At 36.6% G+C, this 25272-nt stretch overlaps 1 protein-coding gene across 4 annotated transcripts in view; it reads right to left on the bottom strand.

Annotated features, from left to right (window-relative positions):
- Positions 1 to 25272, bottom strand: part of KNTC1 (kinetochore associated 1) — a 73265-nt gene that overhangs the window by 42493 nt on the left and 5500 nt on the right. For 3 of the 4 annotated variants that reach the window (XM_045041125.1, XM_006938420.5, XM_045041123.1), the window contains exons 3-29: positions 24289 to 24409; positions 22427 to 22542; positions 21986 to 22064; positions 21331 to 21408; positions 19771 to 19805; positions 18640 to 18750; positions 17770 to 17863; positions 17068 to 17120; positions 16746 to 16861; positions 16368 to 16419; positions 15329 to 15427; positions 13797 to 13840; positions 13629 to 13694; positions 13455 to 13530; positions 10358 to 10483; positions 10181 to 10270; positions 9530 to 9583; positions 8894 to 8955; positions 5979 to 6090; positions 5033 to 5176; positions 4790 to 4846; positions 4596 to 4697; positions 2695 to 2814; positions 2456 to 2599; positions 1844 to 1942; positions 623 to 726; positions 370 to 469 (exon numbers count right to left, since the gene is read on the bottom strand). In XM_045041125.1, the coding sequence (XP_044897060.1) occupies positions 370 to 469; positions 623 to 726; positions 1844 to 1942; positions 2456 to 2599; positions 2695 to 2814; positions 4596 to 4697; positions 4790 to 4846; positions 5033 to 5176; positions 5979 to 6090; positions 8894 to 8955; positions 9530 to 9583; positions 10181 to 10270; positions 10358 to 10483; positions 13455 to 13530; positions 13629 to 13694; positions 13797 to 13840; positions 15329 to 15427; positions 16368 to 16419; positions 16746 to 16861; positions 17068 to 17120; positions 17770 to 17863; positions 18640 to 18750; positions 19771 to 19805; positions 21331 to 21408; positions 21986 to 22064; positions 22427 to 22542; positions 24289 to 24409 (2454 nt within the window). The remainder of the gene's footprint in view (positions 1 to 369; positions 470 to 622; positions 727 to 1843; positions 1943 to 2455; positions 2600 to 2694; positions 2815 to 4595; positions 4698 to 4789; positions 4847 to 5032; positions 5177 to 5978; positions 6091 to 8893; positions 8956 to 9529; positions 9584 to 10180; positions 10271 to 10357; positions 10484 to 13454; positions 13531 to 13628; positions 13695 to 13796; positions 13841 to 15328; positions 15428 to 16367; positions 16420 to 16745; positions 16862 to 17067; positions 17121 to 17769; positions 17864 to 18639; positions 18751 to 19770; positions 19806 to 21330; positions 21409 to 21985; positions 22065 to 22426; positions 22543 to 24288; positions 24410 to 25272) is intronic. The other variant, XM_019814484.2, reaches the window with a different exon arrangement.

Below are 25272 nucleotides of genomic sequence, written 5' to 3' on the forward strand. Positions count from 1 at the left end.
TCTACCTTCTTCCCCATTGCCCAGCTTTATTGGGGTATATGTGACAAATAAACGTTGCGTATACTTCAGGTGTACAACTTGATGATCTGATACACTCCTTTTGAAAAGGTCTTCTTTTATTTTTTTAAGTAATTTCTACACATAACATGAGGTTCAAACTTACAACCCTTAGGTCAAGAGTGACATGCTCCACTGACTGAGCCAGCCAGATACCCCTGAAGATCCTACTCACATTCTGTCTAACGAAAGGAAAGTAGTGAGGAACCTAGCCCTATGAGCTTTTAAGAATATAAAGTCCTCGTTACATTTTCCAAGTTGCTTTCAACATGGAACAGAGGAGTTAAAAGACTCTTCAACTATTGTACTTACCATGATTTCCTTGTTTAAGAGATTCACCTCCCTTATTCCATAACCTCGTAAAAGTTTTTTCATCTCCATTAGTTTATAACTTTCCTGCAATAACTTGACCCTAAAAGAAAATTGTTGATATTAACATGGATTGTATTTTTTTAATGAAATAATAAGGGACACAGTAAAGGAAAGAAAACCATAAATAGATGTCAAGTGAAAATATGAGGTTTATCCAACACCAAAACAACTATTTGGGAGACTGTCATCTTACTTGGGATGGTCCATCTCTAAATGCTGTCTCACCAGCTGCTCCACAGCCACGCTCCAGGGAACCACCGCAGCGTACATGATCTTAAGCACAGCATCAAATATGAGCTACAAAGATACACACACACCAATCATGAAAAGGCCTCAGATTTATGTCTCAGGCAAATTAATGACACTGTCTAATCTATAGTAGATGTCTTATATCCACTGTGCGGTACTCTGAGAATATTCCCTCTGATTGCAAAAATACATATTTCTTCCAGTTTTCACACATAAAGTACAATTTTATTATTTAGAAAAACTCAGAAAAATATTTTCTCTGCTGAAAGTTAAATCATATACCTCTATTCCTACAGACTCTAGTCTCCGTTTAAAAATATTTTTCAGGATTTTATTCATATTTTTATGATGGTGTCCAGTAACAGTGAGAAGTCAAAATAAAAAATGTTTCAAAAAAAAAATGTTTCCATGTTTGTATTATCATAGAAAAGCCTAGAAATATATGCATCCCATCATCCACGATAGTTCTTCTAAAAACGGGATGAGAAAGTTTTTACTTTTTATAATTAAAGAAAATGGAATTTTGGGTTTTTTTTTCTTTTTTTTTTTTTAATTCTTTTTCCAAACCTCACAAATTCTCTTTAGCAAATATTGTGTTGCAGGGCACCTGGGTGGCTCAGTTGGTTAAGCGTCCAACTTTGGCTCAGGTCATGATCTCATGGTTTGGGAGTTTGAGCCCTGCATTGGGCTCTATGCTGAGAGCTCAGAGCCTGGAACCTGCTTCGGATTCTGTGTCTTCCTCTCTCTGCCCCTCCCTCACTCATGCTCTGTCTTTGTCTCTCAAAAATAAATACACATTAAAGAAAAAAATTTTTTATTTTTATTTATTTATTTATTTTTTAATTTTTTTTTTTTTAACGTTGATTTATTTTTGAGACAGAGAGAGACAGAGCATGAACGGGGGAGGGTCAGAGAGAGGGAGACACAGAATCTGAAACAGGCTCCAGGCTCTGAGCTGTCAGCACAGAGCCCGACGCGGGGCTCGAACTCACGGACCGCGAGATCATGACCTGAGCCGAAGTCGGCCGCTTAACCGACTGAGCCACCCAGGCGCCCTGAAAAAAATTTTTTAAACAAATATGTGTTGCTTTTGTGATTAGAGAATAAGTTTTAAGACAAGATGCAACGCTCAAAAGGAAAATCTGCATGGTCACGACGTACTTACATCTGTGTCAGATAAACATCCTATTACTGCCATGGCTTTTGCTTCCCACGCAGTTTCAAAGAGTGAGGTGGACTTTGAGCTACATCTCTTCAATAAATCCTCAAAGGGGATAAACATATATATTTTTTTATTTAAAACTCTCACATACACAAAAAGTAAAACACAGAGATAAATAGCTTTTATGGACATGAAAAAAAAACAAAAACAAAAACTACTTAGCCATGAATGTTAAACAATACTCGAGAAAGACAAAATTGCCAAAGCCTTGGCCTTTAGTTTTATATGGTACAGAAAACTTAAGAAGGAAACGTTCTTGAAGAATTTACAAATAAGATTATTGCAGCTTATTAATGTGTGAAAATAATTGCTAACATTTGTTGAGCTTATGCTCCTATTATTTCACAATAACAATTTGGAGGAATAATTAATTATATTATCCCATTTTGCCCAAGGTTACCATCAATCAGTGGCAGTTATCCCACATAACCTTGCCAATACAACATGCTGCATAAATCCTAATGGTAAAGTATGACATTTCTTAAAGGTTAAATGTTTAATATAATGACACATTGCACAGAGGCAAGGAAAAAAGACTAGATCTAAAGAAGTTACCTCTATGTAGAGCAGGAGAAGTTCCTCCTCTTGCAAGCCATGTTCCCTCATGTAAACTCTTATAAACTTCTCTAAGATGGAAGGAATCAGCTCTGGGGCTAACACTTTATCAAACATCCGGAACACAATGGTGGTTGCATTCTCCTGGATGCCAAAAGAAAGATGGTATAGATGCAAGCTCTAGCCATAGTGGCTGTGATTAAAAACTAATAATACTTCTGATAAGTCTAGACTTTTACCTTCTCAAAATCAGAGAGGGCCAGTTTGCAGTTGTATTTCCTATGCAATGTGATCAACTCCTGCAAGTTATTTACCAAAGTCCTTAACTGACATACTTCCTCTGTGTTTTGATAATCCTTCTAAAACAGAAGTGTGAGAAGGAAATATACAAAAAGTCAGAATTATTTCAGATAAGGAGTGCCTGGGTACCTCAGTCGGTTAAGTGTCTGACTCTTGGTTTTGGCTCAGGTCATAATCTTATGGCTTCGTGGTTTGAGCCCCACACTGGGCTCTGCACTGGCCATGTGGAGTCTGCTTGGGATTCTCTCTCCCTCTCTCTCTCTCTCTCTCTCTCTCTCTCTCTGCCCCTCCCCACTTGTGGTGTCTCTGTCTCTCTCAAAATAAATAAATAAACTTAAAAAAAAAGAATTATTTCATATAAAATAAGAATTGGCCATGATTATGGTCTTAAGAGGAAATCTGCACCTAATACGTTTAAATTTTGTAGAATTTTAACTCATACACTAGTACAAATTGACAGATCAGAATCCAACAGAAATCTAAAAGCAATTTTCCCTCTCAAAAAAAATACACAGAAAAACTTCAATGTTAGTGTAATTTTTTTAAATGTTTTATTTTTATTTTGTTTTAAGATTTTAGTTTTTAAGCAATCTCTACACTCAACATGGGGTTGAACCTACAACCCAGAGATCAAGAGCACACGCTCCACCGACTGAGCCACCCCTGAATGTTAGTGTTATATTTTTATACTTAAGTATAAAAACATCATTTAGATGGCCCTCAATATCCCCTCTATACAGATCAAGATCAGATATAAAATTGTAACATTTCCTAAACTTATATACAAGAACACAATTTTCACTATTGATAAAAGACAACAGAGAAAAGACAAAAGTAGTATTTTATAAGCAAGAGAAAAATCTCTTCTACGGAAAAATCTGTTATAATGATCAATATACATCATATATTAAATGTACATATATCAATATACTTGAAATGCATAGAAAAAATTCCCATTTAATTTTTAACAGTATATAATCAGTAAGTACAATTACTGGCAAGAATCTGCTGTGTCAGAAAGGAGGAAGTTCAGTATGTATTTTGATAAATTTAGAAATTTAAGGAATCAATGCAATTTCATAATGCATATTATGACCTTATATAAAGTCATACCTTCTGGTACTTAAGTCCTTAATACTTCCAAGTTGAAATTGTAAGGGGATGTCTCACATATTAGTTTATAAATGAATTTATGGTACCCCAACAAACTTATGAATGCTTTCTAGTTTTTAGAAACTTAAGGGGAAAAAGAAATTAAAAATTCAGAAGCCAAATTATTCAGTTCATGAACCTCAAATTAACATCAAACATAACATCAGCATTTCTGAGCTTAGTTCCCTTTCTAGCACTGCTATTTTTTTCAGTCAAAAAAGACCCAGAATTTTTTTCAGTTTCATCTTTAAAAAAATTCACTGGTACTTAAGCCATAATGGCTATTAGAAATCTAAGAAATGCAATCAGAACAGGGAGTGGTTTGTTGGTTTAAGTAAGTCTTTGAAAACTAATCCTAATGCATTAATAAATTTCATTCTTTTAAAGGACTATGAAATGCTACCAATGCAGAAAATCCCAATTGTACTACTTAGGAATATGTTTATCTACTGTTTCCCATTTGGTTTGATCAACAGAGAAAAACAGAGCATTAAAATAGGCTGAAGCTGTGACAGGAGAATCAGAAAGAAAAAAAAGAAAAATTTTCTTTTTTTATTTTAAAACTGCATGAAAGAAAAACTCATAAACAGAAAATTTAAGAAATGGATGTATTTCTAAGTACACGTAGACAAACTCTTTAATATAATTTGAGTGCTTTACTACTAAAAATTCATTATCCAGATCATACCAAGGAAATCCATTGCCAACAGGACACCAACACCAACTCATTTGGTTTTTCTGCTGTAAAAAAGACTTCTGCCAGTTGAAGTCCATTTTCTGGCCAGTTTGCCTGTGAAGAGTAACAGAAGCCATGCAACATGATGTTGTAAGCCACTGGGAGTGTTTGAAATGTCTGTTCAGTGTAAATTATACTGGTATTACCTTATCAGTTAATTCAAGGTTTCTGGCTGCTTGTTCCAACCATTTTGCCAGAATTTTCTGAAACAGACATATTACTTAAAAATAAAACACTCGGCAGACAATCACTGGAATAATTTAAAACCCCCCTTGGTAATCTTTCAACAGAGACAGTAAAGAACTAACTGGTGTTAGTGTAATTTACTATGACATAAGGCAAAGACTGGACTTGGACGATCCAGAATGGAAATACTAAAGGTAACTCACCTGCCCTTCAGGTACAGCCCTTCTCACAAATGGGATCACATCATTTTTAAGCCATGGACAAAGCTTTTGCAAAGAGACTGGTGTAGAAATTGAGTTGAGCAAGTTCTCAAGCATTTTCACATCAAATCTGTTTTCAAAGTTTGCCTAAATTATACAGGGTGAGAAATTAAGACCTCTCAGACAGATTTAAAGTGACAGCCTCCCAAAATGGAAAAGACTTGTTATGAAATAATGTACTGATTTAATTATAAGCACCAAGGGTGATTTGCTCTATACCAGTGAGTCACCGGCAGCCACAAACTCCACGAGCTTTCATGGCAACAAGTACCAACTAACAAATTAAGTGGAGAGAAACTGGCAGGGAAAGGAAAATTTAGCAGCAGGTCAAAGTACAAATCCTAACAAGCAACGTGTCCATTATTGACGTCACACCAAGATACCACTTTTGGCACCTAAGTATATCTGTCAACATTGAAGGGATTCAGAGCAGCAGTGTTAATGGGCAATCCTTTCCCACAATCTGAGCTGCAACAGGAACACCCTCTCCACCAACACTACTTAAGAAAGCCCATCAATAAATCATGTAATAAAACGTTACCTTTTTTTTTTTTTTAAAGATCTTGTTAAGTAACCTCTATACTCAACATGGGGTTCGAACTCACAAACCCAAGGATCAAGAGTCACATGCTCTACCCACACAGCCAGCCAGATGCCCCAAAATGTTGCCTTTTGAACTAAGTTTAGGAGTTAATTAGATTTGAATGATGAGATAAAATATGTTTCTAAGGTATCTTTACCTCTAATTTAATATCATCAGGATACTTTCATCAAACATTCCATTACCCACTCACACCTGTGACCCTTCTCATCCATGTGAAGACAACGGATTCAATCACCTATCCCAGGAGCCATAAAGCCACTAAGGACAAAATGCAAAACATATTACCCGATGTCGAAGCCAAAGGTACTGTGCACAAACAAGGTTTCCTTCTCTTAGCTGTAAAAAGATATCCTTAAGGTCATCTTCATTATTCAGAAATTCAATCCAAGAACTACCACTGCAAAGTCAGAGAGGAAAAAAATTAGTGGTTTAAAAAAAAAATTAAAGTTATATATTGCAAGGAGAAACCATTAGACATTTTAGTTTTTTCCTCAAAGTTAAAAAAAGTTCCAAAGATTATACAGTGAAAAGCATGTTTTCTTCTTATCTCAGACCTGTAGAGCTCCTGTCATCTTCTCCAAAAGCCATATCTCTTCTTCTAGGTCCTTCCTGAGATAATCACTACATAACAAGCAATTATTTTAAGTATTAAAAAAATTTTTTTTTAATGTTTATTTGTTTTTGAGAGAGAAGGACAGAGAGTGAGCAGGGGAGGGGCAGAGAGAGAGGGAAACACAGAATCCTAAGCAGGCTCCAGGCTCCAAGCTGTCAGCACAGAGCCCGATGCAGGGCTCTAATCTACAAGCCATGAGATCATGACCTGAGCCAAAGTTGGATGGTTAACCGACTGAGCCACCCAGGTGCCCCATTTTACGTTTTAAAATAAATCAGAATTTTCTATATATTATCTGTTCTTTGAAAAATTCATTTTACATTAAGTTGGTGCTTATACCAAATTAGCACACATAAATGTTATTCTTTTTAAGGACTACGTATTATTCCATGACATGGATTTACTATGCTTTATTTAACTAGTCCCCCATAGTTGAACATTTAGGTTATTTCTAGTCTTTGGCTATAACCAGTAATGTATGACCAACTCAGTCCTGATTAAAGCTCAGAAATAGGGTGCCTGGGTGGCTCAGTTGGTTGAGTATCCGACTTTTGATTTCGGCTCAGGTCATGATTTCACGGTTCATGAGTTCAAGCCCCACATCAGGCTCTGTGCTGACAACATGGAGCCTGCTTGGGATTCTGGGTCTCCCTCTGTCTCTGCCCCTCCCTGCTCATGTGCATTCTATCTCTCAAAAGGCTCAGAAATAGATGATGAATGTTTCCTTAAAATTCTTTTTTTTTTTTTAATGTTTATTTATTTTTGAGACAGAGAGAGACAGAGCATGAACGGGGGAGGGTCAGAGAGAGAAGGAGACAGAGAATCCGAAATAGCCTCCAGGCTCTGAGCCATCAGCACAGAGCATGACGCGGGGTTTGAACACACGAACCGCGAGATCATGACCCGAGCCGAAGTCGGCCGCTTAACCGACTGAGCCACCCATGCGCCCCTCCTTAAAATTCTTAAAATGATAAAAAGAGAAACACACTAAAAGCCTATATCATGCTTAATTGTAAAACAAAATAAGGATTCCCATAAATGCCAGTTACAAGAGAAGGATACCTATTACCACTATATTTAATACTGCTCTATATGCACTGATGAGATTACGTAGAGAAAAAGTGAGGCAAAATTATCATTATTTGAATATACAATTACATACTTGGAAAAAATTAGATCAACTGAAACATTATGAATAATAAAGGAATTTGATAAAGTATCTGGTTAAAAAGCAATTTAAAAAAATCAATAGCTTTTCATGTCTTTCAAAAATATGATGAAACATCCCATTTATAACAGTAGAAAACAATTTAAAATTAACAAAAAGTGTACAAAATCTGTATGAAAGCAACTGAATAGATACTGCTGTGAACATAAAAAAAGAACAGAATGAGTAGGAAGACACATACTGTCCTTAAATAGGAAGATTCAATACTGTAAAGATGCTGGTTCTCCCCAAATTGATCTTAGATTCAGCACATTCCCAATAAAAGATAAAAATAAATAAAAACTTAAAATCCCAATAAGATTTCTTTAAACTGGGTAAGCTGATTCTCATTCCAAACATCATACAGAAAAACAAACATGAGAAAATGGCCCCCCCAAATTCTGAAAAGGAAAGTACAGTAGGGTTAGTCTACCAGATAATAGGACATTCTAAAGTTACATTAATCAAGACTATTTCATACTGGTGAATAAAGAATATAAAATCAACCAAATACAAAGTCCAGAGACAGACAAATACATGCCAGATTGTTAGCATAATATTGCAATTAGCAGGGAAAGGGAGATTGACTAGCCATAAGGAAAACAATAAAACTTCTCTTTGTTGTTGTCTTCTTTTAAAAATTTTTTAAAGTTTATTTATTTTAAGAGAGAGCTCAAGCTTGAGCTGGGGAGGGTTGAGAGAGGGGGAGAGAAAGAATCCCAAGCAGGCTCTGCATTGTTAGAAGGGAGCCCAATGCAGGGCTTGAACTCACGAACTGTGATATCATGACCTGAGCCGAAACTGAGTTACATTTAACCAACTGAGCCACCCAGGTGCCCCGTAACTTGTTTTATCTTTAAGGTATACCTCATACATGTAAATAATGCTACTCTTGGTGTACGTGTTAGTATATCTAACAGAATCAATTGCCAGAAGTGAAATTGCTAGGGCAAAGGTATATGCATTTAAATTTGCCTTCCAAATTTAAAAAAAATTTTTAATGTTTATTCATTTTTGAGAGACAGAGTGCAAGTAGGGGTGGGGCAGAGAGAGAGGGAGGCACAGAATCTGAAGCAGGCTCCAGGCTCTGAGCTGTCAGCACAGAGCCCAATGCAGGGCTTGAACTCATGAACTGTGAGATCATGACCTGAGCCGAAGTCAGATGCGTAGCCAACTGAGCCACCCAGGTGCCCCACCTTTCAAATTTATCAGTTTTCCAAAGATGGTGCAGAAGAGTATCTAAAACTCATCAGGAAAATAGTATTTTCCATCACTCAATTCCCAGAAACACATTCAGTCAAAGCAATACTGTATCTTTTATGACACTCTAAACTAAAACCTAATTCATAATCTAAAAATGAAAAATGAGGAATTTTTCACCTGAATTTTTCTGGTCCAAATGCTCCATAAAAAGTAGTCAATTTTGCATGAGCCCTTAGTACCTAAATAGAAATAATCTGATAATCTGAAAGTTGCAAGCAATAACAATTAAAAACACCAAAAATTAGGCATTCTGTTTCAGAAGTCTTACACACATGCCCATTTCATCCTATATTATTGGTCAATTCCCATAAATAGGACTGCATTTATGTAACACAAAACAAAAACAATGTGGACTAATGGAAACACTTCCAATCACATTAAATGCAATAAAACTGCAAAAGAGAAGGCATTTGCACACTGACTATAGGTGCCCTTCAAAATTAATTAATTTTCCCAGTGGTTTATAAATGCCTTATGGTAAAATCCAGCTGGATTATACTTTTGTACTCTGATAATCACCATCACAGTTTACATTTATTTGTGTGCTGAACAGGTGCCAGGCACTACACAAAATGATTTATATAAATTAATTCATCTGATTCCAAAGTAACCCTGTAAGTACTATTATTCCCATTTTTCAGTAAGAAAACAAGAGTTAAAATAACACTCTTGAAAAAATATAGGTCTATCTTGAACTGAAAAACACATTGTAAAGGTGCATATTTGCCCTCAAATTAAGTCCAATGTAATTACCTCTTTTAAGCCATCAGAATAGACAGGAACAGTTTTATCTTCTTTTTTCAAAAGCTAAGATGAACAATAAGAAACACAGTTAGAGTATCTGCTATATTAGTTTTTTCATGAAAGATGGATTTTCTGTGAAAGGAAACAAATTATCAAATTGCACTGAACTCTGAGATGAACCGTGAACAATAAAGAAATGACATACTTTAAAAAATAATGCATTTTATGAAAACAACTCAAAACATTTTGCCCATGTGTTACACCTTAATTTTAAGGAATAAAACTAGCAATGGTGATCAAAGTTCAGAGGGGAAACTACAGCGTAAAAAGGCACTTTAAAAACAGGTCTATGATGGGGCGCCTGGGTGGCTCAGTTGGTTGAGTGTCTGACTTCGACTCAGGTCATGATCTCAAGGTCTGTGAGTTCGAGCCCCACATAGGGCTCTGTGCTGACAACATGGAGCCTCCTTGGGATTCTGTGTCTCCCTCTCTCTCTGCCCCTGCTCAGGCTCTCTCTCTCAAAAATAAATAAACATTAAATAAACAAACAAACAAAAAAACAAAAAAAACAGGTCTATGATAGAGACACAATTCTTTTTTTTTGAGACGGTTTATCTTGCATGAGACAAACTATCAGGTACAAATGTTATAAAAACTTACCCTTGTTTTTGCATAATTTAGCATTTCCTGGGTGGTTTCATAGGTTATCCACTGAGCCTCCAAGCAGTAATTCACCACAAATTCATCGTCCTGGTTCAGAAATACCAGACATAATGAGGCAACCAAATATTCAATCTATCAATCCGAATACTCTCATACATGACAGGGAAAACACACCTGGATTTTATGTAGATTTTCCTTAGCTTCATCTACGAGTTTTTGCCATTTAGTCTGCTCGCTGGTGTCCGCCGAACTCAAGGCTAGTCTCTCTAATATATCATTTGATTTCACCTTGTAAACAAGCTGTAATTTAGAAATGCTACATTAAGCAACTTGAAGCAAAATAATGCCTGTGGATGACTTTCTAGACTGCAGGCAATAGACTGTTATTGAAAAGGGTTAAGTCTCATTTGGCCCAGGAGTAAACAGTAAAGAAGCTAACACTTAGATGACCAAAAGGTAATCCAGATTACTAAGAGTTATGGAGACCACTGAGTCCTTAACTAAGGGTACTAGTAGCCTTATGTGAATTATCTCATTTAATTCTCATAAAAACCTGAGCAACCATTTATACCTCACCCTAACTCTATAGGGTGAATATTAATATTCCCATTATACAGTCAAGAAAACTGACACTCCAGGAAGGGTAAGGAATGCACCTGAAGTTACGCAGTTCCAAAGGGATGGATCTGGTTTTTAAAAGAGGACGATACAGGGGCGTCTGGGTGGCTCAGTCGGTTGAGCAACTGACTCTAGATTTCCATTCAGGTCATGATCCCAGGGCTGTGGGATCAAACCCTGAGTATCAGCCTCTGCACTGAGCATGGAGCCTGCCTGGGATTCTCTCTCCCTCTATCCCTCTCCTCTCTCTCTCCCAAAAAAACAAAACAAAACAAAAAAACCCAAAAAAACAAGAAAAACTAGAAGATGTCTGTTGGATATGTTGATTAGGTAGGTCATTGACATGTCTTGAAAAGTCTCAGGGAGTAATGTAGGAAAAACCTGATTGTAGTAAAGACTTAATATTTCCTAAGAGGGTGGAGGGCACCCCTCTGTTTTAAAAATGTAACATTTTAAAGCATGCAAAACAATTTTGTGAGTTGTTTAGAAAGTTTTATGACCAAAGAGATAGGGAAATTAATGGAGTATTAAGCACCAAAATCAGAATAATGGATACTTCTGGTTGGGGTAAGGAGAATGATGTATTTGGGAAGAAAAGAAAGAGGTCTTAAGCTATATTGGTAATATCTTTTTTTTTTTTTTTTTTAAGTAGGGTGATGAGTATGTGAGTGTTATATTACCTTTTTGAACATCTGAAAATTTTACAATAACTATTTTTTAAAAAAGCGAATGGGGGTGCCTGGCTGGCTCAGTCAGTAGAGCCTGTGACTCAGTCTTGGGGTCGTGAGTTCAAGACCCACACTGCACATAGAGATTACTTTAAAAATAAAAAAATTGGGGGCATCTGGGTGGCTCAGTCAGTTGAGTGTCCAACTTCAGTTCAGGTCATGATCTCGCGGTTCACGAGTTCGAGCCACGCATCGGGCTCTGTGCTGACAGCTCACAGCCTGGAGCCTTCTTCAGATTCTGTATCTCCCTCTCTCTCTGTCCCACCCCTGCTCAATTCTGCCTCTCTCTCTCTCTCTCAAAAATAAATAAAACATTAAAAAATTAAATAAATAACAGTAAAATTAAAAAGTGAACAGAATAAAAAATCAGTGAAAGTTTTTCTGGGAGTGGAGAAACAGAAGTAGAGAAACTATGCTTTCTTATCATTTTTAGCTTTCGGAATTAGAGAATCAAAGTTGGTATTTGGTTTATAAAAAAGGAACCTGAAGTTTTGGGTATTTCTAACTCATGCTATTTCTAGCTGCTAAAGAACCTTTGACAAACTTAGAAAACTAGACATGCAACATAATTGTGTGGTCATCTTTTATTTTTATATTTACTTATTTTGTATTTTTTGAGAGAGAGAGTGCAAGCAGGGGAGAGGAGTAGAGGGAGAAAGACAGAGACAGAGAGAGAGAGAATTGTAAGCATGGAGCCCAACACAGGTTTGATCCCACGACCCTAAGATCATGACCTGACCTGAAATCAAGAGTCAGTAGTAGTTCAACAACCTGAGCCGAAGTTGGACACTTAACCAACTGAACCACCCAGGAGCCCGCCCCTTAATACTTGATCTTATCTGCAGTATTTGAAACTGTTGATCACTTTGCACTAGACTCTAAAGTTTCTCTTTCCTTGACTTCTATCTATAATCATACATTCTTGTGGTTTTCCTCCTTTATTTCTTCCCAAATATGTATACAGCCCTTCTTCCTCAACTTCCCACATGCTGGTACCCCTGGATCTCATCCTGACATGAGATCTCTCTACCCTACACATTCTTCCCAAGTGGTCTGAGGCATCCCCTGTTGTTACCTACCTCTAAATTCAGCTAAGATCACTCTCCAACCTCCTACCAGAAAGGCTCGTTTCCAGTTTTTATAAAGCAGATCCTTCATCTTTTACCACTACCTGCTCTTCCACACATATTTCTCATTTGAGGGAGTGCTGTCCCCATCCCACAAGTATGCTGAGCCAGAGTCCCGCCAGTCCAATCCCTACATCTGTCCCTCCCTATGTTTGATCACTAGTCCCACTGATTCCACCTCCCTGTGCCTCTCATGTCAGACCTCCCTCTTGTACATCTCCACCTCACTGCACTAGTTCGGTCTCCCACAGAAAGCTGTTCAGTCTCCCAACTGGTCTTCACACCTCTAGTCTGCCCCTTTCCAAACAATTCTCCAGCTTTACAAAGTGACAATCTAATCAGGACACTTGTATTAGCTCCCTATCACCTGCAGAACACAACCTAAATCCTCTGCAACACACACAAGGCTCCCCATGCTCTGATCACCTAGTTCTCCATTATCAGTTCCTTTTACTGCATGGTGCGTATAACCTACATTCTACTCTTACCTAATTACTGGGAGTTCCTGGAAGCCCTGTACGCCTCCCTCACTTTACTTATGCTGTCCTTACACCTAGAATTCCCTACCTTCCCCTGGACTATCGGGAACATCGTCAAGATGTGACATAAAATGATCTCTGTGAAGTCTTTCTGCCCCAGTATATTTCCATCTCTCCTTTGAATTCCTAGTCTACTTCGGTCATATCTTAATCATAGGACTGATCATACTAAATTGCAATTACGCCTCACATGTCTGTCTCCCCAGTCTCTACTACATGAAGAAATGCTCGTTTGATGAACAAATGAATTCATGATTACCTCAACATCTAGTCCAAACTGAATAGCAAAGCTCTCGGCTTCAGCAAATCTGTGTTTGTGAAGTAACCGACTCAATCTGATGAAGTGAAAAACAAATTTCAGTGAAATCTTTATTAATCAGGGAATTTAAGGTTATCATTAAGGGGTAAGGCTTAAAAGAATATGAGAAGTTACCTGTTTTCTGGTAAAGCTTCTGTAAGACACCTGAGTACTACAACAGAGACTGAATCTTCAGATAGTCTGAAAAAAGTTTTCAGGGTGAATGAATTAATAGTATTAATAAGTAAATTGTAACTTAGCTGCTATTTAACGACTTATTTAATAAAACAAAATATGACCTACTTTGAATCATTTTTACAAATTCCTTCCAAAAGGTATATGGTATCCTACAACAATAAAAAAAAAGTTTAAAACTGAAACATAGAAATAATTCATTTTAGGGGCACCTGGGTGGCTCAGTCAGTTAAGCGTCTGACTCTTGGTATCAGCTCAGGTTATGATCTCAGGGTTTCATGGGTTCAGGCCCCACAGGGGGCTCTGTGATGACAGCGCAGGTCCTGATTGGGATTCTCTCTCTCTCCCACTCTCTCTACCCCTCTCCCACTCACGCTGTCCCTGTATCTCTCTAAATAAATAAACTTTGAAAAAAAATTTTTAAAAATAATTCATTTTGGTTACTAAGGTAACAACTGGTTTAGGTGAGAATTATTCATCAATGGATTCTAAACTCACTGTGAAAAACTGTTGGGAAAAAAGGATATTCCGTAGTTTCAAAAAAATACCAGAGAATTTACTTAGCAATTACAAAGGAGATAAAGCACCTCTACAGTGAAGAAATCTGGCAAAACTGCCTTAATCAAGTAATCACATTTATCATCATCAGTAATTGGATAAATGGACATAAGCCCCTTAACATGACACAGCTGAATACAGTATAACCTATGTGGTATCCTTACAAGAAAGCTCAGCATGTGTCTAATTATGATGCAACAACCAGACAAATCCAAATAGAGGGACACTGTACAACACAACAGGCTAGGATTTGGAAATGTCAATGTCTTGAAAAAAAAGACTAAGGAACTATTGCACATTATAGTAGACCATGTGACCATGACAACAAAATTCCATATATGATGCTTGATTAGATCCTGGATTAAGGAAAAAACAAAAATAAAACAAAACAAAAAAACAGCTTTAAAGTAATAGGCACAATTGGTAAAATTTGGATCTGGATGGTGTATTTCGGAACAGTATTGTATTAATGTTAAATTTAATACCGGTATTATAGAAAAATGCCCTTATTCTCAGGAGAGACCTGCTGACGCATTTAGGGGTAACAGGCCATGATGTCTGCAAGTAAATTCCAAATAGTTTGGAAAAATATAGTGTGTCTGTGTGTGTGCATATGTGTGCATCTGTGTGTGAAGACACGAACAAATGTAGTAAAATGTTTTTTGAAAGATTAAAATTAAAAGATAAATCAGTAAAAGCAATGACCCTCCGCCCAAATTGCTTATCATTCATATTTCCTGTGGAGACACAAGAAAACTGAATAAGCAGATGGTTCAGGTTTCATTTGATTAATATGCTTTTCTTTTTCTTACATGAAGACTTGGTTTGGGCAAGTATATTTGAGAACTTCTGGTAACAACAAATATAGTTATAAACCTGAGCTCTATTCAGGTATTACACCAGTTCCACTCATGCTTAGTTTGTTTTAAGTTTTTATTTATTTAAGTATCTCTACACCCAGTGTGGAGCTCAAACTTACGACCCGAAGATCAAGGGTCGAATGCTCTTCTCAGTCAGCCAGGCACCCCTTAGCTTATTTTTAATTTTTTTTATTATAAAGTACAAAATATACATCAACTTACTGTGCTAATTCCTGACTGGACCAGAGATGAAACGCTAGATACTTCCAAAGAATACAGTATTTCCATCATAGGTAATGAATAAACCACGAGATTTTTCATCTAAGAAAAAGAGAAGAGCAATTAATTTAGTAGGTCATATAAACCTACAAGGATACGATAGCACTTTATATCAAGTGGCTAGATTAAAACACTTAGTACAAAACTAAATGCAAAAACAATTTTATAACGAAGACCACTGCTGTATTATTTAAATGTTACATATAAAATTATGCTCTATTCCACCTTTCAAATCTGTTGAATAAAAAACTGTACATCTGGTGTTCATTCCACAATTTGTATTTAGGATGCATGTAATTCCTCAGTACCAGAACGGTATGAGTCACTCTAATGAACATTTTCTTGTGGATATATATTTTTAAAGTTTATTTATTTTTAAGGAAGAGTGAGCAGGGGAGTGGGAGAGAGAGGGAGAGAGAGAATCCCAAGCAGGCTCCACACCATCAGTGCAGAGCCCGACATGGGGCTCAAACTCACGAACTGTGAGATCATGCCCTGAGCCGAAATCAAGAGTTGGACACTTAACTGACTGAGCCACCAAAGCACCCCCTTGTAGATATTTTTAATCCTGCAATGCTCCATTTAAAATAGGGAGCTGAGGGGTGCCTGGATGGCTCAGTCAGTTCAGCATCCAACTTCGGCTCAGGTCATGATCTCAGGGTTCCTGAGTTCGAGCCCTGTGTTGGGCTTTGTGCTCACGCTCCAAGCCCAGAGCCTGGAGCCTGCTTCGGATTCTGTGTGTGTGTCTCTCTCTGTTCCTCCTCTGCTCACACTGTCTCTCTCTCTCTCAAAAATAAATAAAGATTAAAAAATATTTTTTCTTATTGGGGAGCTGAGACATATCCATTTTTTTATGAGGAAAAAAGAACTCTGCAGGATTATTTCTGATTTGTCAAGTGGGCACTACTTAACTACTTTCATATTAGTTAATGCTATTTCTAACACATAATATGGACAAATGTGAAATAAAATCTTCCAATACCTTATCAGCAGTAATTGTCAGAGCTACTAATTTGAGATTTGTAATCCCTTGCCTAAGAGAGAAAAGAAGGTTTAAGTGAATAAAATAAGCTTTGCCAATCGCTACACAGAAGCTAAGTCAAAGGGGTATTCTTAAAGGTTAAAATTGATTCCCACAAAGACACTGAACCTGGTTTCTTCACGTTTATAGCCCAGATTAACACTCTTTCTAACACAACCACTTGGAGGTTTGAACTCCCTATTTGTTCTCAATGAATCTGGCCAGCAATGGAATGATCCTTACCCTGTCAGTCTGTCCAGAGTTAGTTAGAATGTAATACATAATCAACAATCAAGAAGCCTGATTCTAAAAGGAAACACTACTAGCATCATAATGTACCACGTGACTGATGAAGGAGACTCTGCTTCTGTGGTAAGAAGAAACTCTTCAATGTGAAGAGAGGGCCAGTTCCATATGGGAGTCAGAGTGTAAATATCCCACAAGCTCAGCACATTCTGCAAAAGGAGACATTTCAGGGATACATCTTCTTAATGATATTTCAGGATCTTACATTGTAGGATCTTTTTGATTTATGTACTGAAATAAAGCATAGCACACCAGATAGTAATCCACCCCACTTAAAGTCCTCATCTTTGTTAAGTGTGACAAATATCACATAATACCAAGTGAAAACATTGAAGGAGAAATATGAGAAACATACATCAGTATCAAGAACAAAAAGTAGATTGTCTATCAACTGGAACTTCTTTGCACCTACAAAAGAGAAAGCAAGGTGTGTTAAGAACTACATTTCTGTATTATAGATAGCCACATTTAAATAATAAACTATCATGTTTATGGAAAGGCAGACCTACTACAACTAAAGTTTGCATTCTCACATTCGCCTCTTTATATATATATATGTATATATATATATATACATACATATATGTCTATATGTATATGTATATATATTTTAACTTTATTTTGAGAGAGATGGAAATAGCATGAGTGGGGGAGGGGCAGAGAAAGAGGGAGAGTAAGAATCCCAAGCAGGCTCTGGGCTTCCAGCCCAGAACCTGACGCCAGGCTTGAAGTCATGAAACCACGGGATTGTGACCTGAGCAAAACCACGGGATTGTGACCTGAGCTGAAACCAGGAGTGAGATGCTTAACTGACTGAGCCACCCAGGTGCTCCTGCCTCTATGTATTTTTAGATGACCACTAAAATGTAAAATCTCCTAAAATGAAGAGTAAAAACTGCAACATGTCAAGCATACATGGACAATTATCTAACTAACCTGGCGTGTTTCAAAGAGCAGTAAGGTAAAAATGGCCTGTTTGCCAGACTCAGGATGATGCTGACCTGAAAATTAAAACTTGCTAGTGTTGACCCCAAGTAGTTTCATGAACTTATTTTACCTTTAATAATCTCTGCATCAAGAACATTCTTAACTGTCATTCCTTTCTTGGAAGAGTCTGGTTCCCATTTTGAGAATGCACAATTACCAGTTCCCTACAGAGGTAAAATAGCTCATCAATTGCAAATTTCGTTCTTAGATCTGAATTCTCCTCAAAGCAGAAACACCCAAGTTGTACACATTACATATTTCAGAATATACTTATGTGCTCAAGCCCAACTAGCTTTTTATCTTCCAGTTCCCCTTTTAGATTGCCTTCAACAGAACAGGATGGCAAGAACAGCAAAGTTTGCTGTTCACTGTTATCACGTGAATATTTAATAAGGAGTGGGCATATTCAGGCAACTCACTCCAAAGACATGGGGTAAACTTTAAAACCTCCTCCAGTAGTATGTGATATAGTTTCTGATTAAGTATTTTCATTAAAGTAACCACAACTTTTTTTTAAAAATTTATAAATATTAAATCATTTGAAACCCTAATGAAATATTGAACCAGATACACAGAATAGACAAATGTGCCTGCTTCTTAATATGAAATACAAATTTGGTAGGTAAAAACGTTGTAAATGCTATAATTATGTTGAATTTTTGCCTACTTCTTGAACATAATTAGATTTTTGTTGTTGTTTTTATCTAGACTCATAATTGAAAGAAATGCTAAATTTCAGGAAGAAACTAGTAAAAATAAAGATGCAATATTTTCCAACAGAGAAACTTAGGTATACTTACTGAGTTAATTTTATGACCTTAATTTTATAATTTCCTTGCTTCTGTTAATATATTACAAATTAATTTGTAATTTAACCAAAACTATGTTAATGAAGAAACACTTCTGAAGCAAAAAACTAAAATTTTATAGAAAGAATTACCCCAATTATCACAGGAATTTCACTGGCTAAATCTCCAGCCACAAGATTGAGACAACCAAGAGTATGGTAATTTTCAGTAGAAATAAAACTGGACTTAATTTGTCCTTGTAACTGCAAAATTAAAAAAAAATAAGAATGTTATATATATGCTCCACCGTCGAAATTCCTTGGAAAGATAAAAATGAATTAAATCCATCTGTTATAAATGCATTTTTACTTTTTTTGTTTGTTTTATTTTCTAAGTTTATTTATTTTGAAAGATGGAATGAGAGACAGTGCAAGCAGGGAAGGGGCAGAGAGAGACAAAGAGAATCTCAATCAAGCTCTGCACTGTCAGCGCAGAGCATGACACAGGGCTCGAACCCAGCTGAAATCAAGAGCCAGATATCCAACCAACTGAGCCACCCAGGAGCTCCTGTTTTTTTTAAATAGATATCTTTTTTTTTTTTTGAAAGGCTTTATTTTTATTTTTTTATTTTGAGAGAGAGAGCGCACACAAGTTGGGGGTGCATAGAGAGAGGGAGAGGGAGATTCTTAAGCAGGCTCCATGCTTAGCATGGAGCCCAACACAGGGTTCTTATGACCTTGGGAATACCTGAGCCGAAATCAAGAGCTGGATGCTCAACTGACTGAGCTACCCAGTGGGCCCAAGATATTTTAAGATTTTATTACAAAAAATTTTTTAAAACTTTTATATTTTTGAGAGACAGAGAGCGAGTGGAAGAGGAGCAGAAAGAGAAGGAGACACAGAATCCAAAGCAGACTCCAGGCTCTGAGCTGTCAGCACAGAGCCTGATATGGGGCTTGAACCCACAAACCGCAAGATCATGACCTGAGCTGAAGTCGGACACTTAACCAACTGAGCCACTCTGGCACCCCTAAGATTTTATTAAGTAATCTCTATACCCAACATGGGGCTTGAACTCACAACCCCGAGACCAAGAGTTGCATATTCCATCAAAGGAGCCAGCCAGGTGCTCCTATAAATGCATTTTAAAATGGAAATGTTATTAAAATGTTATATCACACTAATTCCTAAAACATTAGCCACTAGACAATATCCAGAAACACTCTCCCCAAACTTATATTAAATATAAGAATCAACAAGACAATGTGGTTTTGTTTTCTTACCTTTTTTGCTGTGTTGAAGTCTACATTCTCAATTGCTGTATGAAAGGAGAAAGCAGACTAAATTTATAGTATTAACCTATGAAATACACACAAGTCACCCTTGTGTGTTAAGTCAAAATTACATACAATCTAGTGAGAAGAACACAGGTCAGAAACTAATAAAGAAATGTTGACTTTTCAGTTTTGCCCTTGACCACTGATATAAACTGTGACAATATGTCATAGTCAGGACACCAGCCAGGCTGCCTTTTTGTCCCTGGAATGCTTCTCCATACCTTCCCTTATCATGTTTCTCCCTCCTAAGAGGGTCTTCTTCCTGCTCCAACTCTTCTATCCAAGCTCTGAAGTCCTACCTGTAAAGTCTTCATCACTTTGCACACCATTTTGGTAGAGCTCTTTTACTTGTCTGGCTTCTTCATTACACTATGAAGAACTATGTCTTGTAGTATCCCCAGGACCTTGTATGTTCTTGGAACACAGATTATTTAAGGAACTTGCTGAACACATGCTCTGAACTATTTCCTTAACCTTTCCCAGCTCACAGGAATGTATGGTCCATCCATTCACTTAGCACATACTATGAATTATTGTCTGTTATTGTTAACATGTTTATATAGTCACTTCAGTTTCCAGGTTCATTCTTTCCATCAAAGAGCATTTATTATTATGCTAGTGTGTGTCTTGTCTCCCCAGCTAAGCTATAAACCCCTTAAAGGCTATAAACAAAGTACATTTCCTCAGATTCTGTTGCAGCCCTCATAATGGAGAAGCATAATATGAATACTTAAAAAAAAGTATATGCAGTATCATAGAATCTAATGAAACTAAAATAATATTCTCTCTTTTTTTTAATGTTTATTTTTGAGAGAGAGAGCAGGGGAGGGGCAGAGAGAGGGAGACAGAAGATCCAAAGCAGGCTCCACACTGACAGCAGAGAGCCCAATCTGGGGCTCAAACTCACAAACTGTGAGATCAGGACCTGTGCTGAAGTCAGACACTTAACCGACTGAGCCACCCAGGCACCCTCTCTCTTTTTTAAAAAAATATTTATTTATTTTGTGAGAGAGAGACAGGGGAGAGAGGCAGAGAGAGAATCCTTAGCACAGAGCCTGATACAGGCCTTGAACTCATGAACTGTAAGATCATGACCTGAACTGAAATCAAGAGTTGGACCCTTAACCGATGGAGCCATCCAGGTGCCCCCTAAAATAATATTCTTAAAGAAAATATTTAAAATTTTACCCCAAGGGGCGCCTGGATGGCTCAGTCGGTTGGGCATCCGACTTCAGCTCAGGTCACGATCTTGCAGTCCGGGAGTTCGAGCCCCGCGTCGGGCTCTGGGCTGATGACTCAGAGCCTGGAGTCTGCTTCCAATTCTGTCTCCCTCTCTCTCTGCCCCTCCCCCGTTCATGCTCTATCTCTCTCTGTCTCAAAAATAAATAAACGTTAAAAAAAATTTTTTTTTTAAATAATTAAAAAAATAAAATAAAAAAATAAAATTTTACCCCAAAACTAATAAGAAATATTGCTGCAAATCAATAAGAAAAATCCATTACTTACCTTGTTGAATTTTTGCAAGCTGAAGGTTTGTAATACAAAAAAATCCATTGTTTGTAAGCAGCAGCATATAATAGGTACCTATTGAAGGAAAATCAAACCAGTTTCTCTAAAAGGTGTGTGGATATGAAATATGTCTTAAAAATATGTCAATTTGCTCATTTAAATTCTAATCATCAAATAACATACTAATGATACAGATAAAGCTTATTTACAAAGAACTGTTATTTGCAAAAACAATGTAACTTCCTTGAAACTTTATAAATCAAAGTTCATTTGCCAAAAAAAAAGAAAAAAGAATCTTAGATATATTGAAATAAATTAAGTATAGTTAACATTTGTTGAAATAAAAATATGATAAATATGCTAAAACCTACAAAAACATTTTAAAAGAATATAATTCTCCTTGGTAATCTATAGAATTCTCAAAATGGTAAAAATGAATTTAGAATATTATATTTAGGAGAAGAACATTTAAACCTCTGAAAAGGACTAAAATAAAAAACTTATTTCTTACAATAATATTACTTGAATCACTAGAAAATTTAACATTGTATAAAAAGCATAAAAATAGAGTCATGTAATTTATTAACTATAAAGTTGATTTTTTGATTGGATATTAGTCAGAGAGCATTAAAAAATATTCAAAAAAACTTACCTTCACTTGAACCGTCTTTCTCAATAACAAGATTCCGGTAAGTACGCTGATTTTCATCATTAGCTTTCTGAATAAAAGCCTAATTGCAAATTCATTTCAAATGATAAGATTAAACTCAGAAAACACAATTATAGGGTTATAAGGGTTATATTCTCTAAAGCCCAGGGTTATCAATTATTATTAGCAATAATTCTGCCTATGTTCCAAACATTTTAATTTTGAAGTGGAAAACTATTTTGGACAAGCATACTATCTTCAAATCTTAATTTTTAAATTTTGCATTTACTTCATGTTTCTGAGGTATGATTCTTAAAATTTCATGTAAAGAACATTATTTTTTCCATTTAAAGCACAAATTAAGCAACGGTTTATTAGTTTTCGTTGTCTAAGAGATAATTTCAAATTTAGGTAACAAAAAGAAAAACATTAACAGGGTCTTACATTAGTGAGTAATGTTTGCTTCGATGTTACGTGAATAAGATGTAAGTTGCCGCTTCTCTCCCCAACCAAAAGAAACTTTCCTTCTTGACATAGGCCAACTACATCCACTTCGGTATCTGAAAATTTCAAATCAAAGTTACAAGCTTCCCACAACTCTTTCTGCCCACAGGTCCTGTCCTCTTGCTTTAATAAAACCATCTTTTTGCACTAAAAAACAAAAAGTTGTAAGCTTCCTTCAAAAACGTTTATTTTCAACCAATGCAAGAAATTTGCAAATTTTGTCATTAAAAGCCAACTATTCAAGTTTCTCTTAAATACTTCCAAAAGGTGGTGATTAAAAAAGAATGTGGAGGGGAGGGGTTGAGGGTGAGGAGGCAGTGAAAATGCGGCATGGGCATTGAGGAGGGCACTTGCTGGGATGAGCACTGGGTATTCTATGTAAGAGATGAATCACAGGAATCTATTACTGAAGACAAGACTACACTGTATACACTGTATACACTATCTATATGTAAGCTAACTTGACAATAAATTATTTAAAAAAGAATAAAATAAAATAAAATAAAATAAAATAAAATAAAATAAAATAAAATAAAATAAAATAAAATAAAATAAAATAATGTGGGGCACCTGGGTGGCTCAGTTGGTTAAGTGTTTGACTTCGGCTCAAGTCATGATCTCACAGTTTGTGAGTCTGAGCCCTGCATTGGGCTCCGCACTGGCAGTGCAGAGCTTGCTTGGGATTCTCTCAGTCTCCTCTCTCTTTCTCTGCCCCTCCCCTGCTTGTACATTCTCACTTTCTCAGATAAATAAACTAAAAAAAATTTTTAAAAAGAATGTTACTCTTGTATTCAGTGAACAAAGATTTACTGAGCACTTACTGCATGCTAAGCAATGGCCTAGGTCTTTTGCATATATCTAAGAATAGTAACAATAGCTCCTTCATGGAGCTCAGATCCCAAGGCAGAAATACATGGTAAACAATTAGAGCATAATAAATTACATGATATGTAAGAAGGTGGTAAATTTTCTGGCAAAAAGAAAAAGTAGAGCAGGAAAAGATAGTTTGGAAGAGCCATGCATGTTGCAACACTGACTGGAGCCCTCAGGATAGCCCTTGTGGATAAGATGAGACATAAACACTTTCTACAAGTGTATTACATGTTAACACAGCCCACTACTCCATGATGAAACTGTCAATCTTGTGGATCATTCAGGGTAGATACATTAAGATTCCACAAAATAGGAGTTCCTTGCCTCCATACTGCGATCAGGATTGGCTTCTCACATGCATACCTCCTGACTTTTTCTGTTGTCTAAGTTCTTAAACAAACACTTGAACAACCACCACTCAAAATTTCAGAAAAAGCATTCACAATGTTTTCACCTATATTTCAGCACACTCACTGACTTGTCCCTTATTCTTACATCCACATTTGCATATACTTTAAGTCCTTCAACTCAACGAAGAATTTATAAGTAATTTAAAAACTTTTTACACAGCTATATATATTCTAAAACTATTCAAATACCTGTTTTGATATTGAAATTACGTACAAGATTCAGGAATGTGAACACAAATGAGCTCAACTGGTTTCTACAGTAATTCTAATTTTAAAAACCAGAGAAGTAAAGTCAATTTTGTTTCACATGTACCCTTTAGATTTACTGAGGAAGGGGCTAATCTCAGGATCCCTTGCATCTAGTACTCTTTGTCCAAAAAGGCATTCAAGATTAATTTCTTGAAATAGTCCAATTTCAAGTCTTAGAAATAATGAAGTAAAGAAAAGGCAATGCAGTAGAAATTGGCAGAAAGCTATATCTGACTTCCAATTTATTTTATTTCATTACATTAGACTTACCAAATATAAGATGCAGTTGAAGCAATCTACAAACACTGTCAAGCAGGATCACTGATTGATCCACTACAATAATAAATCCGTTACTTAGGCTACATGCTTGTATCTTTGGATTTAACGAGGCCTGTGGGAGGGAAAAGCATGACTAAAATAAAATGTTTTTATACAGTTTAACAATGCTTACCAAGAGTATCATCATAGTCCCAAGCACCTACATTTAAAATTTGAAAAGACTTTTTTTCTTTTTTTTAGTCCATATGTCTAATTAGTCAAGCTTTTCTTTCTATGGTATATCAATCCATTCAGAGTCCAAAATAGGGAAACAGTCCAAGACTGCTAAGAAAGGGCAAGGGATTCTCATGAGCAAGTCTTTGTTTCCTAAGGATGGATCTTATGCCTGAAGGAGTCAGCAGGCATGAAAATAAACAAACAAGCCATGACTGGCACAAGGTCTCAGTGTCTGGGATATGACGGCTCGAAGGATGCAAACAGGAGGGCTCACACCCCCACAGACAACAATAAAGAGAGCAGAACCAGTCAGATTAAAGCCCCGAGGAAATGCAACTCTGGTATGGCCACGCCAGAAAACTGGATCCTTGTGCAAAATGTTCTGAGTTTTAAATATTGACAGCCAAGTCAACATTTTAAAAATTACTATGCAAGCCAAATAGGAGTCTCCGGTCTTCAGCTTCTGGTACTTGGAGCTCTGCACACAAACGTTTCTGGAAGCAGTTGAACAGCTCAGTGGTTGACAGTGCTCAATCACTTGCTGAGTAATCTTGGGCAAATGCCTCAACTGACCCCTCTGTACTCTCCTGTACCTACAACACTGGCCTGTATGAGCATTAAATGACTGAATTTGCGTCAAGGCTCAGAAGATAGCCCTGCATATATAATATCCGCTCAATCAGTGTTAACTGTTCTTAATCTTCCCTGGCTGGGTTTTAATCCAATCAGTTCATTTTGGGCCTGTTTCAACAGTCACCT

This window comes from Felis catus, chromosome D3 (assembly GCF_018350175.1).
Source record: "Felis catus isolate Fca126 chromosome D3, F.catus_Fca126_mat1.0, whole genome shotgun sequence".
Lineage (NCBI taxonomy): Eukaryota > Metazoa > Chordata > Mammalia > Carnivora > Felidae > Felis > Felis catus.